Genomic DNA, 20,199 nt, shown 5'->3' with positions numbered 1-20,199 from the left:
ATTGAACTCAGGACCCTAGGATCCCAAGCCGCCACCCTAACCGCAAAGCCAACACCAGGCTAAGTGCCTTGTATGATTTGCAAACATTTAAGTCATTTCATAATATGCTCACAAACATATCCATGCAGACGGACAATGTAGCGCAGATCATAAACGTACAAGAAGCATCACGATCGAATAATAACCGACAGCATGTGCTGCAAGGAACCACAAACCACAGCAGGTGATACCGCATGGATGCCGACCGTGTTCACTAAAGCGGCGGACGTATCCAAAGAGGGGGAGTGTCGTCTCGAGCTCAAATCTCCCTAGAATTCACCATGAACCTTTACCACGGTCACCGACACCATCGAACCTGGAGCCACATTCAAAGGGCCACCAAGACCTTGTTGGTGAAGCCAGTGTGCAAATGAGATTTGCCTTAACCCACATGAATGTTGGCAGAAGGTGGAAGACCGACAGCTGTGGAGGGTAAGGGGGGGGTGGGGGGATCACTAGAAAGAGTGACCTCCTCATCCATTAGTTGGGCATGCGGATTACGGCGGGACGTGGTGCCATCCCAGGAATGGTCCACAAACACATCTTGTGAGGATCTCACCTCCGGCGATGCGCAAAGCAGATCCTGCCTGGTTTTGGGGAAGGTTGTTTGGGGGGGGGGGGCACCATTTGTGGAACCCGAGCAGACACAGACGAAGAAGAGGAGGCCAAATTGGCGGGAAGGGGAAGCTTTGGGTCACACACACTCTGGCATGTGGTAAAGTTGAACGTGGACGCCACTTCTTGACGCGGGGAGAGAAACCCAACAACGTTTCGTGACGACGATTCCAGAATGTAACAACAATTCCCACCAAGCGAGCAAGGGTTCCTTTATAAAAAAAACAACGAGCACGGACAAACAGGACTCGGACATGACGTGTCAGACGTGAGATCCCTGCTCGCTGTGACATTACAAGGGACGGACATGTCCGAGGACTCACGGGATGGTTAAACGGTCACGCGGTGGGGAAGGCGACACACACGGCCTAGCCACGGAATCTAGTCACAGCGGGTTGTCAAGACGACGAGGCGAGTTTACAGGTTCATTGTGAAGCGCAGGCCGCACACGGACAGGGACACGGACAGGGACAGGGATAGCGACAGGGACACGCACCGCGCTCCACGAGATGAGCTCGTTGGTCTCCGTGTCGTCCACCAAAGTCCACAGTTTGGTGAGGAAAGCAGGCACGATGCCCCCATGGCCGTCCATGTCCCCCGAGCGAGGATATCAGGTACGTGGGACCGTGAACAGATGACCGGAGCGTGCGCTGTGGACCGACATGCGAGACCACACACACAAACACACACACACACACACACGCGCGATGAAGGGACGCCGGACACGATTTCCGGTTTACAAGATTATTTCATCGTGTTGGGAAAAAAAACTTCTCATACAAGCTCAAGGAAAACAACTCGACTCCGTTTTAACTTACTGATGATATTTTAGGAGTTATGTGTCTCAATCTGCTCGGAACTTCCGTCCGAGAGCGATCGGATACTGATGCGAACTACACCGCTGCGGCCATGACACAGAGTATGAGGATTGCTTGATCTTTATCTATTTATAATAATAATTCGTTTCGTTGAAATGTTGGCTTTTCTCTCATTTCGTGTTTTCAAATAGTAATACGCAATATTGTTTATTCACGATCACTATTAAAAGCTGGTCACCAAACACGAAAAGGAGTTCAAAGAACGAGCGAAGGAAAATTCACCGATTTTTACACGGCAGCGGAGCAGCTTCCCTCCGGGCGATCTTGTTCCAAGCACGTAACACGTTCTTATGATGCATACATTTATTTGGGCGGTGTATAGACAACTGAGAGCATGCAGAATCTGCACCTCAATATCCCTATCCCCCCCCCACCCCCAATCCATCCATCCATCCATGGGGACGGGACACACTGCACTGAAAATGGTGAAGACTTGTAATACCGTCTCGCACCTGGAGGTGTTAGCTACACGGCTACACGATACACATTTAACATTCACATGGAGAATCTGCACCTCAAGTCAACAACACACACACACACACACACACACACACACACACACACACACACACACACACACACACACACAGCCACACACACACACACACACACACACACACACACACACACACACACACACAAACAAACAAACACAAAGAAAGACACACACAAACACACACACAAACAACACAAACAAGCACACACACACAAACAACACAAACACAAATAAACACACACACAAACAACACAAACACACACACAAACAAACACACAAACACAGACACAAATAAACACACACAAACACAAATAAACACACACACAAACAACACACACAAACAAACACACACACAAACAACACAAACACACACACAAACAAACAACACAAACACACACACACAAACAAACACACAAACACACACACACAAACACACAAACAACACAAACAAACACACAAACAAGCCGGTAGGCGACGAGGGATCCGCTAGGATCGAAGCGCTGGATGCGATGCTTTTCATTCTGACCGATCCACCGACGAAGATTCATTGCCAAGAAGATTCATTGCCAAGACGTATTGGTTCACATACAATTGTTCCTCTGCCTGGCAAGATTTTTCCTATTGCATATTTTGCCAACTGGCACTCCTTACAGGACTACCATTTGAAAAATAAAACCTCAATCAAAAATCGGCTCGAGTAAAATTTTCTAAATATCTCGAAGTGTTTAATTCTGAAATCTCGTTTCTCTACATTCAAAACTGAAGGACAAGTATTGAATAGCGTTTGGGTTCTTAAAACGCGGTTTTTCGGCCGCTGCATAGCAACGGGTGGTTGCTTAGCAACGAAACTCAAACGTGCACACTCCCAGCACATATGGCACCTGTTCGCCAAGTTTCATCAAAATCGGTTTGCTGGTTTGTGCTGTGGAGCCTCGCGTTGGACACACACACACACACACACACACACACACACACACACACACACACACACACACACACACACACACACACACACACACACACACACACACACACACACACCACACACACACACACACACGGAAAACCCGACAATAACGGATATCTAGCGAATCCCAACAAACAGACACACACAAACACACAAACACTGGTCCGTGAATTATAGTGAGGATATTTTTGTCTGTGAATCTCATGGGCAATAGAAAAGGAAAATGGCAAAAAATAATGGACAAAACAATAAATAAAGATATAAAACCCATCTGAACGATCAATATACAACTCTTAACTCGATATCTACGACCAGCAAGGGGAAGTCTCCCCCAGGCGTCCCCTGGGTGATCGCCCGCACCTTACCCTTGGCACAGGATCCAATGATGGTATGTTTTTGTTTTTTTTCGGATCGGTATATGACCTTGACCTTCAACATTTCAGGAGAGTGTAAATTATGATCTATAATCTATCCATAAAAGTCAACATCATGAAAATTGGAGGGAAATAATTTTTTTGATCAAAAACGTGTTTTTTGTTAATTAGGTCAATCCGAATTTTTTTTTAGGTCAAAGACACTGATCAAATTTCAGGTGCACAACCTCAGTGCAGGTATACTATTATGATGCCAGGCCATCTCGGAAGGCCAAGCGGTCTTTGAGATTCCGCATTGGCAAAATTGAGTAATTTTTTTTTTCAGACTGTCATTTGACCTTGACCTATAACTCGGGGTGGGGGGGGGGATCTGGCAAATAAGAATAAATGCATCTTACTCTCGGGCCAAGGCTATCGAGAGAGGTCAATATTGTTCCAATGGGACAAACGAGTCGAGTTATGATGAAAAATGTGAAAATATCTAGAATTGGGTCATGACCAAAAAATTCGGTTAAAGTCAAATAAAATTAGGTAAACCCCAGATTCTTCAACTTTAACATTATTGATGCAAAATTTCATTCTGAAATTTACAACCGGCTCCGAGATTCAGCTCGAAATTGGGAGTGCAGGAAGAAAAGAAAATAAAGATTTTTGTTTCTTCTAAATGGTGGTTTCGTACTGGGGGGTCTTATAAACTGTGGGGTACCATTAACAATTGGGGGAAAGGGGGGGCATGAATAATAAAAACAAAGCCTACAACAACAATCAAGCTTTCCTTTATTCTACAGGAGGAGGCTTAATTAGCCAATTAGCCTCGCACATTAATCTTCTTTCATATGCAGCACATAACTGCGAGTGGAATCATTTGCTGGGGTAGAGTTGTGCCGGTGATGCAGTGCCCCCCTCCCCCTCCCTGTAGCCAAGAGCAGGAATTTGGAAATTTGGCCAGGCTGCCAGCGATAGTTCACCTCCTCTTCATGAAAGCCACCGTTAATTATGATAAAGGGGATCAGAAATCAAACGACATTATTTAATTTTGGTGCGGAGAGGGGAGTCATACCCCCCCCCCCCCTTTTCAAACTACTCTGGTCGGTGTGCATCACTGGTCTCCGTGAGATACATTTACCTTTGCATTAACACGTATCCTTCACAGTTTTTATTTCTACCTTTGCTCCTCCTACTTTGTGTTCTAATTATTTAGACCCTTGATTTAGGTCTCCTGTATGATTTTTTGAGCTGCAGACTCTTTTAGTAATCCTTGGTGGTCGAGAGAGACATTTCAGACTGCCTCTTTTGGTGTACTTTGCTGCCTTGTGAGCATCTTCATGATGCTCCGTCAAATCGGGTTCAATCACACCCTCACATTATTCTTTGTCAAGTGCAACGAATTTAGAGCCGACGCTGAAGTCTTTTCTGCTGAAGGGGGGAGAAGAGGAGCAGGTGGGAGGAAACACTAAAACCAGCAAGCAAGAGAGTGGCATTAGGAATGGTTAATGGGGGTAATAAAGATCACGGGTCAGGATGGGGGATGACACCAGGTAGCGGTCCACGAGGAGAGGAGTGGTGTGGTGGATCCGAGCCAAGGGAGGCATCGTGGTGTGCTTATTATCAATTGCCTATTGAATGGTGTGTGTACTTGCATGCTTGTTATGTACCATGTCTAAAAGGACAGGGTTAGTGTATGAATCAGAATATGAATTAGAGATAGTTATTAGACCTAATTACGAGACCCACACAATGCACTTCGTCCCATTAACCCATTAGACATGAGGGGAGGACTAACTACACAAATACTAACGAATAACTGCCTGGGGATCATTGTATGTTGGGTGCCATTGCCTTCGAGGCATGCGGTTTCGTACAACTGCAACAATATATTGCATGTATATGTATATGTGCATGGCTCACAAAGTGGGTATGCTGTGGTATGTTTGTGGGAAATTCCACAAAAAACTATTATGATGTATTTAGACAAACCATCAATGGTCAGAAATGAAAGTGGACATCTTGGGGAACCTGTAGAAACCGGCAATATCATACTCTCCATTTCCCTGTTTTATTAAAGATGAATTAAGGCAACAGAATATGGGTTATTGTAACCTCAGAAATGTTACAGTTTGATTGGTAAAAAAATTATTTTACTGTACGTTTCTTATGTGACAGTTATTTTGAGTGTGATGACTCAGAATGTGAACTTTGGTGTCTCTTTTATGTTTTGATGATGTTCTGTCTCCCTATTCGGGTTTTCTGGCATCTACCCTATCTGATGAAATAATGGATTCGTACATAACGCTTCGTGTCCACTGCATCGAGAAAAATAAGGAGTCCAGTGTTGATAATGTTTCTTATGATTTTTATTCCAAATCTCCCTTAAATTCTTGGAAATATGACAGAATCTAACGGCAGAAAAATATTAATCAAAATTGTGATCAGAAAAGTAAAATTCGGACTGCGAGTAATCCCGTCTTGATTTTCGTGTCAGTCTCGTTATGTACGAATCATCATCTCTCGTCGGACGCTAATAACGCAAACATTAGAAAACCTTGCCGTCTTGCAAACTTCCCCGATTGATGGATATAATAGGCACTTCCAAGCGTGTCAGCACATTTCCATTCGCCGTCGAGCGCAGCGTTTGTCTTCGTGTCAGTGTCTTTGTGAGAGCCGTAACGTACGAATCCAGCGTGAGGACGACGAGCCGAACGAGGTGACTCGCATTTGTCTGATAATTCTTCAATTTAACCAACGCTACAATTTTTTTGGTGCTTCGTTAGGATCCGAGAGGTAAGAATTATCATGTTTTCATGTTTAAAGTGATTTTTTCATGTTTCATGTTTAAAGTGATTATTTTCAAAAGTTCGAAAGAAATAGATTCGAATTTAACGTGTGGCTTTCTTTGCTACTGAACTCGTCTGTGTTTTCCTCGTAATTTATAACATCGGACTCTCTCAAAATGTGTTGTTTTTTCTTTTTCCTGTCACATATTGAGCCTGTTTAAAAAGGCAGAGTAAAAATTATGTTTCTTATCCCAAAATATAATATTTACGTTGTTTTATTCATCTGATTCCGTACATAACGCTGACGCCAAGCTCAAAATTCGAACGTGTATTTACAGTGTTGTATATATTCAGTGGTAACTTTAAAACCGGACGTGCTGCAGGTCTAAAAATTAGATTTAGCTATTTCAATACATGCAGATTAACATAATGCGTTGCATTTCATGTTTCCCTAAACTTTTTTTTGCCCTTTGTGTAACAGTATGTGTACCCACTTTGTGTTACCCACTTTGTAGGGAGATCCTGATGACGGTTGGTGGGAGATCATGACGACGGTTGGTGGGAGATCATGGCGACGGTTGGTGGGAGATCATGGTGACGGTTGGTGGGAGATCCTGATGACGGTTGGTGGGAGATCATGACGACGGTTGGTGGGAGATCATGACGACGGTTGGTGGGAGATCCTGACGACGGTTGGTGGGAGATCCTGACGACGGTTGGTGGGAGATCATGGCGACGGTTGGTGGGAGATCATGGTGACGGTTGGTGGGAGATCCTGACGTAGGTTGGTGGGAGATCCTGACGAAGGTTGGTGGGAGATCCTGCTGACGGTTGGTGGGAGATCCTGCTGACGGTTGGTGGGAGATCCTGCTGACGGTTGGTGGGAGATCCTGCTGACGGTTGGTGGGAGATCCTGCTGATGGTTGGTGGGAGATCCTGCTGATGGTTGGTGGGAGATCCTGATGACGGTTGGTTGGTTGATCCTGCTGACGGTTGGTGGGAGATCCTGCTGACGGTTGGTGGGAGATCCTGCTGACGGTTGGTGGGAGATCCTGCTGACGGTTGGTGGGAGATCCTGCTGACGGTTGGTGGGAGATCCTGCTGACGGTTGGCGGGAGATCCTGATGACGGTTGGTGGGAGATCCTGCTGACGGTTGGTTGGTTGATCCTGATGACGGTTGGTGGGAGCTCCTGATGACAGTTGGTTGGTTGATCCTGATCACGGTTGGTGGGAGATCCTGATCACGGTTGGTGGGAAATCTTGATCAGGGTTGGTGAGAGATCTTGATCAGGGTTGGTGGGAGATCCTGATGACAGTTGATGACAGCTCCTGGTTGATGACAGCTCCTGACAGTTGGGGACAGCAGCAACGGCAGTTGGTGACAGTTGGACTGTTCCTTCTGGTTCTGCTCTGTACCAAGTTCTTATCATTCCTCGTTCCTGGGGGTGATGACGTGACGTCAATCGGTGTTTGAGCCTCCTTGCGGGTAGGTGCATGGTGAGGCAGGGCGCTGGCAGCGGAAACGAGCTAAGCTGTGGAGAGCTCATGTGGACAGGTAGATCAAGTCACGCTCACACATTTTGGGTTATTTTTATCGATGTACGACGACTTCTACCTTGGTAAGCCAAGATCGGATTTCTTTTTCCCCTGAATGATCTGATGGGTCCCCATGTCTTGTGTGCAGTTGTTAAGTAAGGCATAGTGATAAGCATCTGCTCTTTGTTCATTTTCTATAAATGATTGTTGAATTCTTTATTTGTTTGAGATTATTTTGTTGATTAAACATTTGATTTGAATTCCCCCATTTAATGAACAAGGAAATAAAAAGTCCTTCAATTTATTTATTTTTATTCTTAATAAATTCCTTGTTGATGTTTCAACCTGTCCGTCGATTGTCATTTCCTTCCATTGATCCAGCATGGTCCAAACCTCGATAGACTGGGAGATAATTCCCAAACTATTTAACCTGTCATAGTTGGCGTGCACCAGTGGAAAACGCTCGGACGCATTACTTAAGATCTAATCAAAATATGATTGGTGAATCGCCGAGGGCTCATTCCCCGGTCAGGAGGACATGTGACCTCTAGTTAAATGGCAAATTAAAGGGTGGACACTGGAACTTGTGGTTAACCGATTGGCGTTCCTGGTTGTTAAGCAACCCACCGCACCATAAAGTTAACTGTGAGTGGTGCCCCAGGTCCGATTCTTCCGAGGAGAAACGAGGATTAACCCTCTCATAATACTCGGTACCCGTGGCCAAAACAAACTGGTGTCAGGAGAGGGATCCTTGGAGCTGTAGTGCACTTCACGCACCTCAAATTTCGGAGCTGTTTAGACAAAATTTTATTAAAATTTATTGTTGCGGACAATGACAGACCAACACGGGCAGGTCCCGGTGAACCATGTAGACGATGTCAATATGGATAAAGAATTGATCCAGGACTTGCATGAAGTCGCAATGGAGGGTGAAGAGGAAAGAATGGGAGAGGTGGAAAATAATTCCCACCTTCGGCCCCTGGAAAATGCAGCGCCGAGAGTGCAGAACGGCGGGTGATCACTGCCAGTGCAGCCCAAGAATGACACTATGTTGTTCATGATGCAACTAATGGCACAAATAAAAATGATGAACAAAGAAAACAAGGCACAAACAAAAATGATGAGTGAAGACAACAAGGCACAAACAAAAATGATGGACCAGAACAAAAGCAGCAAAATGGACGCGATGAGCAGAAAAATGGACATGATGGGTGATGAAATAAAAAGGGAGATGAGTGAAGCGATGGGCAGAGAAATGGTGGCAGTGCGAGAGGAGGTAAGGGAGTGCAGGATCGGTGTCCGGGAAGAGGTGAGGGAGAGCGAGGTCAGACTGATAGGAGAGATTGGGAACATAACGAAGGAGGTGGGACTGACGATAGGACAGAATGCAATGAAGGAACAAATGGAGAAGAACACAGGGGGCGATCAAGGAGCTGAGAGCCACCCGGAAGGAATCAAAAAAAGAAATGACTCCAATGAAAAAAGAATGTGAAATGGTTCATGAGGAACTGACGAAGAGAGTAGTTGAGGTGACACAGCCGATGGGGACAAAGGAATGGAAATTGAAAAGACAAATAGAAACAATGAAGGTGACGTGAGAGGGGGAAATACAATGGAGTGCATCGGGAATTAAGGAAGGTAAAATAGGTGGTGGATGAGGTACAAAGTGAAATAATTGAAATCGAAGCAAAACAGGTAGAAACAGGTGGTAGAGTGAAGGAGGAGATTATTGAATGCATGAGCGGTGAGATAGGTGGGCCCGACGCACAACGGCGGGTCCACGGGAAGAGCCGCCCCCAAAAGGAGGGCGGACCTGGAGGAAATGGTTCGGGGCATGGTAAACCGCCAGTTGGCGAGGTCTGGACCATGGCAGGCGGCTCCGATGATGGCACCTGGTAGGTCAACGATAAATGCTCAAACTCGGAATTAGAGGAGGGGGGCAATTCGGAGTATCAGAGGCATATACCTTACCAAGTAAGGTGTTATAATTGTGGTATGACAGGTCACCTGTCAAGGGACTGCAGAACTCCACGCAGGGATAGACATCGCTATCCAGGACCACCAACTGAAATGGAAGCGAGAGAAGAACCTTCAGAGTGTAGGCTTTATTCCATTTGATTGAAGCCGCTTCTACGGGCACATCAGGGGATACAGGTGCAGCTAGGAGTACATAAGCAGCAATGTATACATGTGCAATTGATCACCGCAAAATGAATCAGCATAAGCACGGAGTCCGATATACTCTCAATTCTCACCATTCAACGAGCACCAAGTGAACCGCTGCCGTAAATGACAATGCCCCTGGGACAATCACCCCGTCCGCGCGGAATCTTGGCTTTATCTATCCCGTGTGCGCGTCGCGCGACATGTGATCGCGCGCCACGTCCTTCAATTCACCACATTCTCCCCGTCTTTAAAATGTAACTAGAGGCCCAACTAACGCACCATGATTACTTCAGCGCTACAGGAGTATACATTTCAAGCAACGCGAACTATTTAAACTACAGAAGCATACATTCCAAGCAGTGAGGATTATTTTGAGTTGTAGGAGCATGGTAATGAGCATCGATATATGATATAATGAGCATATAGGAGCATGAGCATCGAGGATGCCGATAATCCCCTTTACAGATCGAGTCGGCGAGGGGGTTTTATCCGTCGACCTCTCCGGGAGTAAATGGCGGTTTCACTTGAGGGAGGCTTCCGATCCTCTTGGTGAGCCTCGACTCGTGCCGGTGATGACTCCTCGATCGCTCTCGGGTGGAACGTGGCAGCTCCATCGCCACCGTTCCCGGGTGGAGTTCCTGGGGGGGGGGAACACCTGGGGAGGGGATGTCAGAGGGAGGAGTGCCAGATGGTGGTGTACCTGCGGGAGGAGTACCTGAGGGAGCCAAATGGCGAACCGACACAGTGGTCTCCCTGCCATCAGGGAGTCTGACATGAGCATACTCTGGATTAGTATCGATGAGTTCGACCCCCTCCACCATGGGTTCATACTTGCTTTGTCGTACCGGGTGTTTCATGAACACTGTTCCGGGATGGGTTAGCCAGTTGGGCACCGTTTGACCGTCAACATAACGTCGTTGGTGAGTAAACATTCGTTCGTGAGGAGTTGCATTGGTGGACGTGCAGAGCAAAGAGCGTATGGAATTCAGAGCGTCGAGAAGGGCAACCTCCCACCGCTCGGGGCCCAGTCCTCTCGATTTCAGCGCCAGAGTTACGGCTTTCCAAATAACTCCATTATACCGTTCCACCTGCCCATTACCCTGTGGGTTGTAACCCGTCGTTCGACTAGTTGCTATGCCGTGTTCATATAGGAACTGTTTTAGCCCGGCCGACATGAAACACGGCCCTCTGTCTGAATGCATGTACGAAGGTTTCCCAAACGTAGCGAAGAGGTCAGACAGACATTTCACGACAGTGCCCGAGGTCATATCCGAGCACGGAAATGCGAAAGGGAACCTTGAATATTCATCAACAACAGTGAATATGTATCTGTTGTCTGTCTCGGTCGGCAGGGGCCCTTTGAAGTCAATGTTTAGTCTCTCGAAGGGAGAAGTGGCCTTGATCAATCTGCCAGATGCCGCGCCATAGAATCTGGGTTTTAGTTCAGCACAAACAGGGCATGAAGCATTCATTTGTTTAATATCTTCGATAGAATAGGGAAGGTTTTGTCTGAGCACGAAATGTGCCATTCTGGTTACCCCTGGGTGGCACAGAGACACATGGAGGTCTTGCAAAGCCCGACTGATTGTCTCCGAACAGTAGACCCGAGAGAAGGTATCTGCAGCAGGGTTTTCCCTCCCGGGCCGGTAAACAATGTCGTAACTATAGCAAGCTAGTTCTATCCGCCATCTCATAATTTTTTCATTCTTAATTTTCCCGTTATTTTCCCATCAAACATGTATGCAACGGATCGCTGGTCCGTGACGAGCGTGAAGTGGTTTCCCAGTAAATAATGTCTCCATTTACGTAGGGCTTCGACAATAGCGTACGCTTCCTTCTCTATTGCTGAGTGTCTCTGCTCGCTTCCAGAGAGAGTTCTCGAGAAGAACGCGACGGGTCGCCCAGACTGATTGAGCGTCGCAGCTATCGCGTGATCAGAAGCATCCGTTTCCACCACGAAGGGCACCGAGCTGTCGATCGATAAAACCACGGACTTACTGATATCATCCTTGAGGTTGTGGAAAGCTGTCACAACAGCGGCATCTGGTAAGAAGTTTTTGCAATGCACTAGGGGATGTATTTTCTCGGAGTATTGCGAAATCCATCTTGCATAGTAAGCGAACATCCCGATCACCCGGCGCATTGTCTGCAGGTCCTGAGGTGGGGGTAGCTCACGAAGTGGGTGCAATCGTTCAGGATCAGGCTTAATCGTGCCGTCGGCTATTGTGTAGCCGAGAAGGTCAATTGACCTTGCCGAGAATACGCATTTCTCGTAGTTGAGGGTCAGATTATATTTTCTAGCAATGCTCAAGAATCTGTCCAGATTCATATCATGTTCCCCCCGATCCTTACCGCACACCGTGACATTGTCCACGTAAACAAAAGTGTCTTTGAGGTTTTCATCTGAGATGATGTCGTCCATAACTCGTTGGAAGCAAGCTACTCCATTCGTGACACCGAACGGAATCCTCCTGAATTGGTAGAGGCGTCTACCTGCCTCGAACGCGGTGTAAGGTTTGTCTTCCTCTCGGATGGGAATTTGATGATAGGCGCTTCGCAAATTGATGGTGCTGAATATTTTATAATTGGCCACGCGTTCGACCATCTCGTCTATGCGCGGCAAAGGGTAGGCATCGAGTTGGGTGAAACGATTGACCGTTTGAGAGTAATCGACAACCATTCGTTTCTTATGGTTCTGGTTGGTGGTGACCAACACCTGTGCGCGCCATGGCGAATCGCTCGGTTCTATAATTCCTTCTTCCAGTAATCGCTTGGTCTCTGAAGCGATGAAGTTCATATCAGCAGTGGTATCGTCGCGATTTGATCGCTATCGGTTTACAGTCCGGCGACAAGTTAGCAAACAGCATGGGGGACGATACCTCTGCGGTGGTCAGAGCATTTAAAATTAGACGAGGTTTGCTTCCTCCAAAGGGTATTTCGACGCTCGTGTGCTGCTTGAGGACATTATGACCCAGAATTACGTCTGCGCATAAATCACGAAGCACCAGTACCCTTGCATCCCGATGCGTGTACCCTTTTACGTCCAATTCAACATTGCAGTACCCTCGTACGCGGGACTGTAGAGATGTGGCGGCCATGCATACCGTATTGTCTGTCGGGTGGATCTTCCATTTCCTGCCCTTCACTAGCGAGCTGTTGACGAAACTTTCAGAGCTACCGGTATCAATCAGTGCCTCAGCCATATGCCCGTTAATTCGTACGTTGATGATAGCCTTGGATAGATTCCCCGGTGAGGCTGCAGTTAGTTCCTTTTGTGAGTAGAGAGCCGCAGAAGTGGGTTTATTTCTCCTTAGAGTAGATTTACATACCCTGGCATAATGCCCTTTCATGTCACAATTCATGCATGTGGCATCTCTGGCGGGGCATTTGTGGCGGAGGTGTCTTTTATACCCACAAAAGAAGCATTTACCAACCGAAGTAGTTGCTGAGGAGTTTGACGAGGTCTGGGTATCCGATTCCTCGGGTTTTTCTCCATCCTCTGTGTCAGGGGTGCCCTGTGGGGTTCCTTGAGTTTCCACCGTAGCGGCGTTCATTAGCAGCATCGGTGTCCCAAATGACTCAGATTGCTGCTGAGCCGTATCCATTGCTCGAGCCTGGTCGGCTACCTTTTCAAGAGTGGGTTGCGCTTTCTCCAGTAAGCGTTGCCGTATGTGGGCTGACCTGAGCCCTTGGATGAATGCTTCTCTGGTCGCTTCATCTCGGTGTTCCTCGGCGGATACGGCCCGGAAACTTCAGTCTTTTCCCAACTGCCTCAGAGCTTGCAGGAACTGATCGATGGTCTCCCCGGCTGCTTGCTTGCGTGTGTTGAGAAGATGTCGTATGTACACCTCGTTCTTGCGCTTCACGTAGAGCGCCCGCAGCTCGTCGATCGCTGCATCGTAGGTGTCGCACTCCGAGAAGAGCCTGAATACACTGGGTGAGACATGATTCACAAGGGCGGCCAATTTGTCGGCTCCCTCTTCGATGATGGTCAGATAGTGTGAGAAGGAACGGAACCAATGCGACCATTTCATTTCCGAGTCAGTCGCGTTTGGGTCTGCGTCGAACCTCTCTGGTTTGTAGATCTTGTTCATCGTTGGTTGAGAGAGCCGAGAAAACCAAATGGAATAAATTGAAATGGAAGCGAGAGAAGAACCTTCAGAGTGTAGGCTTTATTCCATTTGATTGAAGCCGCTTCTACGGGCACATCAGGGGATACAGGTGCAGCTAGGAGTACATAAGCAGCAATGTATACATGTGCAATTGATCACCGCAAAATAAATCAGCATAAGCACGGAGTCCGATATACTCTCAATTCTCACCATTCAACGAGCACCAAGTGAACCGCCGCCGTAAATGACAATGCCCCTGGGACAATCACCCCGTCCGTGCGGAGACTTGGCTTTATCTATCCCGTGTGCGCGTCGCGCGACATGTGATCACGCGTCACGTCCTTCAATTCACCACACCAACTCCGCCCCGTATGGACCGAACTAGCCAGCCCTCAACACTCCTCCACCCCCCTCCACCAGGTCCTGGGAAAGTAGTATGTGCTGGCCATATAGGGTCATGTTCAGCTATGGTAGATGGAAAAGTGCCTTCACAGACACGACAGGCCATATATTGTGGCCAAATTGGCATTGGTAGTTTAACAAATTAGGTGTAAAATTGCCGGCGTAGGGGTAGACACCAATGTGGACACAGGAGCAAGCACCACAATCATCAGCCCCGTGATCCTTGTTTCGAGCATAGACGGCTGGGATGATACCCACCGTCCGGAAAATCATAGCCTGCCGCTGGCTACTGGGACAACAGCTCCCATCATCGGGCATGGTTTTGTGACCCTTAAGTTGGGTTCGTTAAGGAAGAGAGTAGAGGTTTGGTTGGTGGTGGTGTGCTGTATGGGGATGGGATGCTTGTAGTCACGTGATTGGGTTTTATATTATGGCCCGTCCGCTCGGAGGCTTTTCAGTGTACTCTCGCGCAGCGTAATAAAGCAGAGTTGCTTCTGGCTCCCGTGTCCGCCTGCTTCGTGAACGCAACAGTTTGGCGACGATGGATGGGACAGATGGCAATTGAGTCAGTGATCACGGCAAAGTTCCGGTATTCACCGTCGACGACTTTGAACTGTTTGCGGAGCAATTAGAGTTTTATTTCGACGCGAACAGCGTGGGCGAGGAAGGCACGAAGAAGGCTATCCTTCTTTCGTCGCTGTCGTTGGACAACTACCGGCTGTTATGTGACCTGGTCGCATAACATGAGTTCGGTATGAGTTCGATCATCTGGTGAGGAGCCCGGGAGAGCGCGTGGCGGATTTCGTGGCAAGATTAAAACATCTGTCCGTTGCCTGAAAATTTACACCGGATGAGCATCCAGCCAGGCTCAAAGATCGATTTATTGCCGGTTTACAAGACCCAAAAATGGTTTCGGCGATACTGCGTACGAAGTTCGAGGACATCACGTTCGTCGCTGCGGTCGAAACCACGTCGGCTGTCGAACGGACCCTCAGGGATGTACGAGCCATCGCCAGTCAAACCATGGGAGGTGACTTGGGGATAAACGAGATGTCTCATTCACCTCGGGCCCCGGGAGCGACCTTCGGTACGAACCGCGGTCAGCCTTCGCAACACGTCCGATCGGGTGGCGAAGTGAACACGCAGGCATGTTGGGGGTGTGGGGGTCGACACCTCCGGCGTGTGTGCCCGTATACGAACTGCGTGCGTTTGCATTGTAACAAGGTGGGCCACCTGAAACGCGTGTGTCGAGCGGCATCGGCCACTGTTAGAGTCATGGACGGTGATGTGCGGGACGACCCCGACGACCCAGGGCAAGACCTGCAACCAATGATGAGTCTTTATTCGGTTGGCCCTGCGACTACACGACCGAAGACGTTGGAAGTGGAGGTCAACAAGACGCCGATCACATTCCAAGTTGATACGGGCGCGGCGGTGTCCATCATAGGTGAACAGACCACGCACAAGCTGAACGGTCTGAAGCTTATCAGGTCAGACCTCACGCTGTACACATACACCAACGAGAAGATAACGCCGGTTGGAATGGCAGACGTATCCGTGGCCTATCAAGGCCAGGACGCCGCTCTCAAGTTGTATGTGGTTCGGGGGAGGGGGCCATCCCTCCTCGGTCGGGACTGGCTGACCCGCATCAGGCTAGACTGGACAGCCATTCACCTTGTACAAACCATATAGTCCGGGAACCCATGGAGATTTGTTTAGCATTGCGAGTACAAAAGGTTTGAGGCTTGAAATATGATGGGATACAACATGGGACCCTCAAACGGGCATTCTTAAGTTTCATCTCCCGTACCATTCCTAGGGACGACCACTTAAAGTACCCCCAAATTCAAGTTTAATTAGCATGATTGAGTACATGAATGAAACCAGTGCCAAAATGTTCTCCTAGAAGGAAGAAATAAAGATCCGCCATTCTTAAGTGTCAACTCCTGTACTTAGCCTACTTAAGAACACCCCTAATTAGCGCTAATTACCACGTTAATTAGCATGATTGAGTACAAAAATGAGACTTGCACCAAAATATCCAGTAGGGTACCCTGACTAAGTTTCGGCCATTCTTAAGTGTCAACTCCTGTACCTGGTCCACTTAAGAACGGGGATAAAATTAATGAACAATATACATTATAGATGCAAAAACAGAGTTTAATAAAATTTGAAACAAAATTACAACATGGACGAAAATGCGATAGTGACTGCTGATAATGATCACTATTAATTGTATGAAATTACTAATAGAAATATTTCTAACTGTAGTTTGATTGTATTGATGACATTAAAGAAGTCACAGGTAGCAACTGGTTGTTGTGCATCGTGTTCCGTAATCATCTTCGGTCCAGTCTGACTCGTCATCCGATGAGACGGTCATGTTCTCCTCTTCGATACTTTCATCACCATTGAGCTCTTCTTCCTCTGGAACCAGGGTGTCTGGCATCTGTGGCCCTTCATGCCAAATTGGCTGATAATATCCATTGTCAAAGTCCCAACCATTTGATTCCATAGGGTGCTGTTGGATTTCGGCGACATCAGCATTCAGCCACATGTGAGCAACAAATGATGCACGTTTCATATGCATAATGAGCTCTGCCTCACATGGTGGAATAGCACTTGCGTTTATGCCCTAAGTTTCTCCAAGGGGTTCTTTGCTGTCGACTTTGGTCCATAACCCTTTTCAAACACCTTGTACCGATAACCATTGTGTGTTACCTTGCTGGTGTCCTTTGCACCATACATGATTGTGGTGAAAGTTTGCAGGGTCTTTCGAGTTTTTTGACTCAGTTATGCTTCAGTCGCCAGGCTTTGGAATGCTTTCTGTGCCTCTTTATTCTTTTCCATCTGAGCAAATGGTTTGACTTTGCCTTTGCGAACAAATGCCGCAGTGTAGTCACTGCCTGCGAACGCGTGGAATCCCGCCAATGCTGCACATATCTGAGGTCCAAGTTACTCATAGATGGCGGTAATGCTGATATATATCCGGTTATTCTTGGGCCCAGTACCAACATCCATCCACAAGGGTGACTGAAACTTGTTACAGTGATACAACATGACGATTGCTGTGTCTGTATCTGATGCACGAATGATGATGTCCCCTTGTTTCTCAGTACTGCCACAGATTTTGCATGGAGACATATCTTCGTACCTGCCTCTTCGTGGTTGTTTCTAAGGTATTCAACGGAATCACGTCTGATAACTCCATCGCCGACTTCGTAGTGATAGCATTCTCCGGGAATGTCAAGATAGAGCTGACGGCTTCCAATGATCTGTTTGTATGCCCGGTCTTGCCATTCTCTCGCTAGGAACTTGGGGAGCTGTCTCTTAAATGACCTTGATTTCAGGGCATTGCTTAGATCTTTCGGTCCTTTTTGTTCTGGCCCAGTTATCAAAAACTCCCGGTCATCTGCTCCTCTCCTTCTCCGTTCCATGTCTTTCAAAGATGGCTGTGGGTAATCATCGAAGACTAGATGAAGATAGATAAAGACTAGATGGAGATAATGTATTTGTCAACTCATCGAAGTTAACAAATGCAACACCCATTGGCTTGTCTTTGATGGTTCCATCAGGACAGGACAGTCGCCTTTCTTGAAGTTGCTCTGCTGTTTCTGTTTCCAATTCCTCTAAGCTGTTGTAATTTATGCAGTGCCCAAATCGATTGAACACCTGCACAACCTTTTTGCTACCTGTGACAGATTTCACAGCGACACCCAGTGCCACTTGCTTTGCTGGTTTGACTTTACCTCTCCTAGTAATGAAGAGGGCATCATCACAGGATGATTTAACGCGGCGCATGACATGGTCGGTACATTTTGTGGGATTTTGTCCACAGTACAAGGTGGTGAAAAAAAGTAGATAACAGAGGTTGGGGGGGATACATCACCTCCCTCCAGGTCATCTAAAAGTAGGATTTTCGGGCAAATCCTTTTTTTGAACATCAAGTAGTTGTTTCCTGAGTAGCAGAGCGGCCTTAGTCACAATTTGTTCATCATCGGAGGCATAGTCATATGCGACATGTACTGCGTCATCAGACATTTCAGAACTGTACATTATCAATCCTAATTTCTTTCCGAGTGGAGTTTGAAATTTAAGTTTGTCACCAAATTTTCCCTTCAAATTCCGCATTAGGCTTTGAGCGTCATTTAGAGGAGTTTCTGATGATATATTTCACAAGTCCAAATACCTCGCATACACGGATGTAAGGAGTTCGGGCCTTTTGTTTCTGAGGACAGATTGCTCAACATATGCTTGAATATCATCAACAGCTGACGGGTTGGTGGTACTGGTCGATGGACTTTCGGCACTCTCCCTGTCACGATCGCGTACTCTGTTTGCCGACATCAGAAACGAACTCTTGCAAGAGTGATGATATTTCACTTCCTAGGTGACAAGGTCAATGCCACTGATTTTAGACAAGATTTTAGCATCATTTAATACCAAAGCCGCCTCCTGAATGCTTTGGCTCGCCTCGAGAGTTTCGCAAGCACCAGCAACTTCAAGCCCACCCTTTTTTGTGTTGCCACAAAACAAACATTGCGGTGGAAATATTACTGGAAGTGGATGGCTTTTCATCTGAGGTTGCGGTTGCAGAACGTAAATGTGTTGTCGTAGAGGTACTCGCAGTGTCACCAATGTCGACAGGTGACTGGCTGGCTGAAACTGCAGTGAAGTTTTTATAACAGCTAACATGATATCCATCCTTTTCCCCTGGGCTTTCAGGTAGATCAAGAACGACATCGCGGGAAACTGAATTCTCGAAATTTCGTTTTTTAAAGCCTGTTTGATGCAGCTTTTTGTACTGTGGCCCATTGTTGTTCACCGAATGGTAACACTTCAAGGCATGGCCTCTTTCCCCGAACTCTGATGCGTATGAAGGATACAGCGTCTCTGAGGTGTCGGAACTGGGCTTGGGGTCTCAGTCCTGGCAATGTTAGGAGACCAATCAGGGTCTTGCGTATCCATTGTCACTTATCTGAAATGGCAATATTATTTGGGATAGAACAATGTTCGGGAAAGGATTTTTAAAGGAAACATTTTGTTTTTGCAATCATCAAAATTAAATTTCTTGTGTTACCAGGTTTAATTAGGACATGGCGTAAATTAAAGTACCGGTAAATTGATTCAATGATATCAGGCCGAGAGACAGATATTGCGGATTAAAAATGTTTTTATAAACATGATAAAGGATGTTCTTCGTTCTTAAGTGGACGAGGTACAGGAGTTGACACTTAAGAATGGCCAATCCATGGACAGGGTGGTCTGAGAGACATTTTGGTCAAACTTCCATCTTTGTACTCAATCATGCTAATTAACGTGATAATTAGCGCTAATTAGGGGCGTTCTTAAGTAGACCAAGTACAGGAGTTGACACTTAAGAATGGCGGATCTTGATTTTCACCCCAAAGATGAACAATTTAGCGCTGGTTTCATTCATGTACCTAATTATGCTAATTAACCCCCCCCCCCCCCGGCAGCACTGACCCTGACCTTTGACCCGTTCTTAACTGGACTTGGTACAGGATTTGACACTTAAGAATGGCCGAAACTTAGTCAGGGTACCCTACTGGATATTTTGGTGCAAGTCTCATTTTTGTACTCAATCATGATAATTAACATGGTAATTAGCACTAATTAGGGGCGTTCTTAAGTAGGCTAAGTACAGGAGTTGACACTTAAGAATAGCGGATCTTTATTTCTACCTTCTAGGAGAACATTTTGGCACTGGTTTCATTCATATAATCAATCATGCTAATTAAACTTGAATTTGGGGGTACTTTAAGTGGTCGCCCCCAGGAATGGTACAGCAGATGAAACTTAAGAATGCCTGTTTGAG

At 46.8% G+C, this 20,199-nt stretch overlaps 1 protein-coding gene and 2 pseudogenes across 2 annotated transcripts in view; all 3 read right to left on the bottom strand.

Annotated features, from left to right (window-relative positions):
* Positions 1 to 1,407, bottom strand: part of HSF1 (heat shock transcription factor 1) — a 61,096-nt gene extending 59,689 nt beyond the window's left edge. For both annotated transcript variants that reach the window (XM_085893167.1, XM_085893169.1), the window contains exon 1: positions 1,151 to 1,407. In XM_085893167.1, the coding sequence (XP_085749293.1) occupies positions 1,151 to 1,246 (96 nt within the window). In that variant the 5' untranslated portion in view covers positions 1,247 to 1,407. The remainder of the gene's footprint in view (positions 1 to 1,150) is intronic.
* Positions 1,408 to 16,389: 14,982 nt separating this feature from the next.
* LOC147022354 (uncharacterized) lies at positions 16,390 to 17,797 on the bottom strand (annotated as a pseudogene).
* Positions 17,798 to 17,822: 25 nt separating this feature from the next.
* On the bottom strand, positions 17,823 to 19,603 carry LOC147022353 (uncharacterized; annotated as a pseudogene).
* Positions 19,604 to 20,199: the final 596 nt, after the last annotated feature.

Source organism: Eptatretus burgeri, chromosome 8, assembly GCF_056783735.1.
Source record: "Eptatretus burgeri isolate ZD-2024b chromosome 8, Ebu_testis_v1, whole genome shotgun sequence".
NCBI classification, from domain to species: domain Eukaryota; kingdom Metazoa; phylum Chordata; class Myxini; order Myxiniformes; family Myxinidae; genus Eptatretus; species Eptatretus burgeri.
Note: the sequence above shows the minus strand (reverse complement) of the source record. Positions and strands in the feature narration are given on the sequence as shown.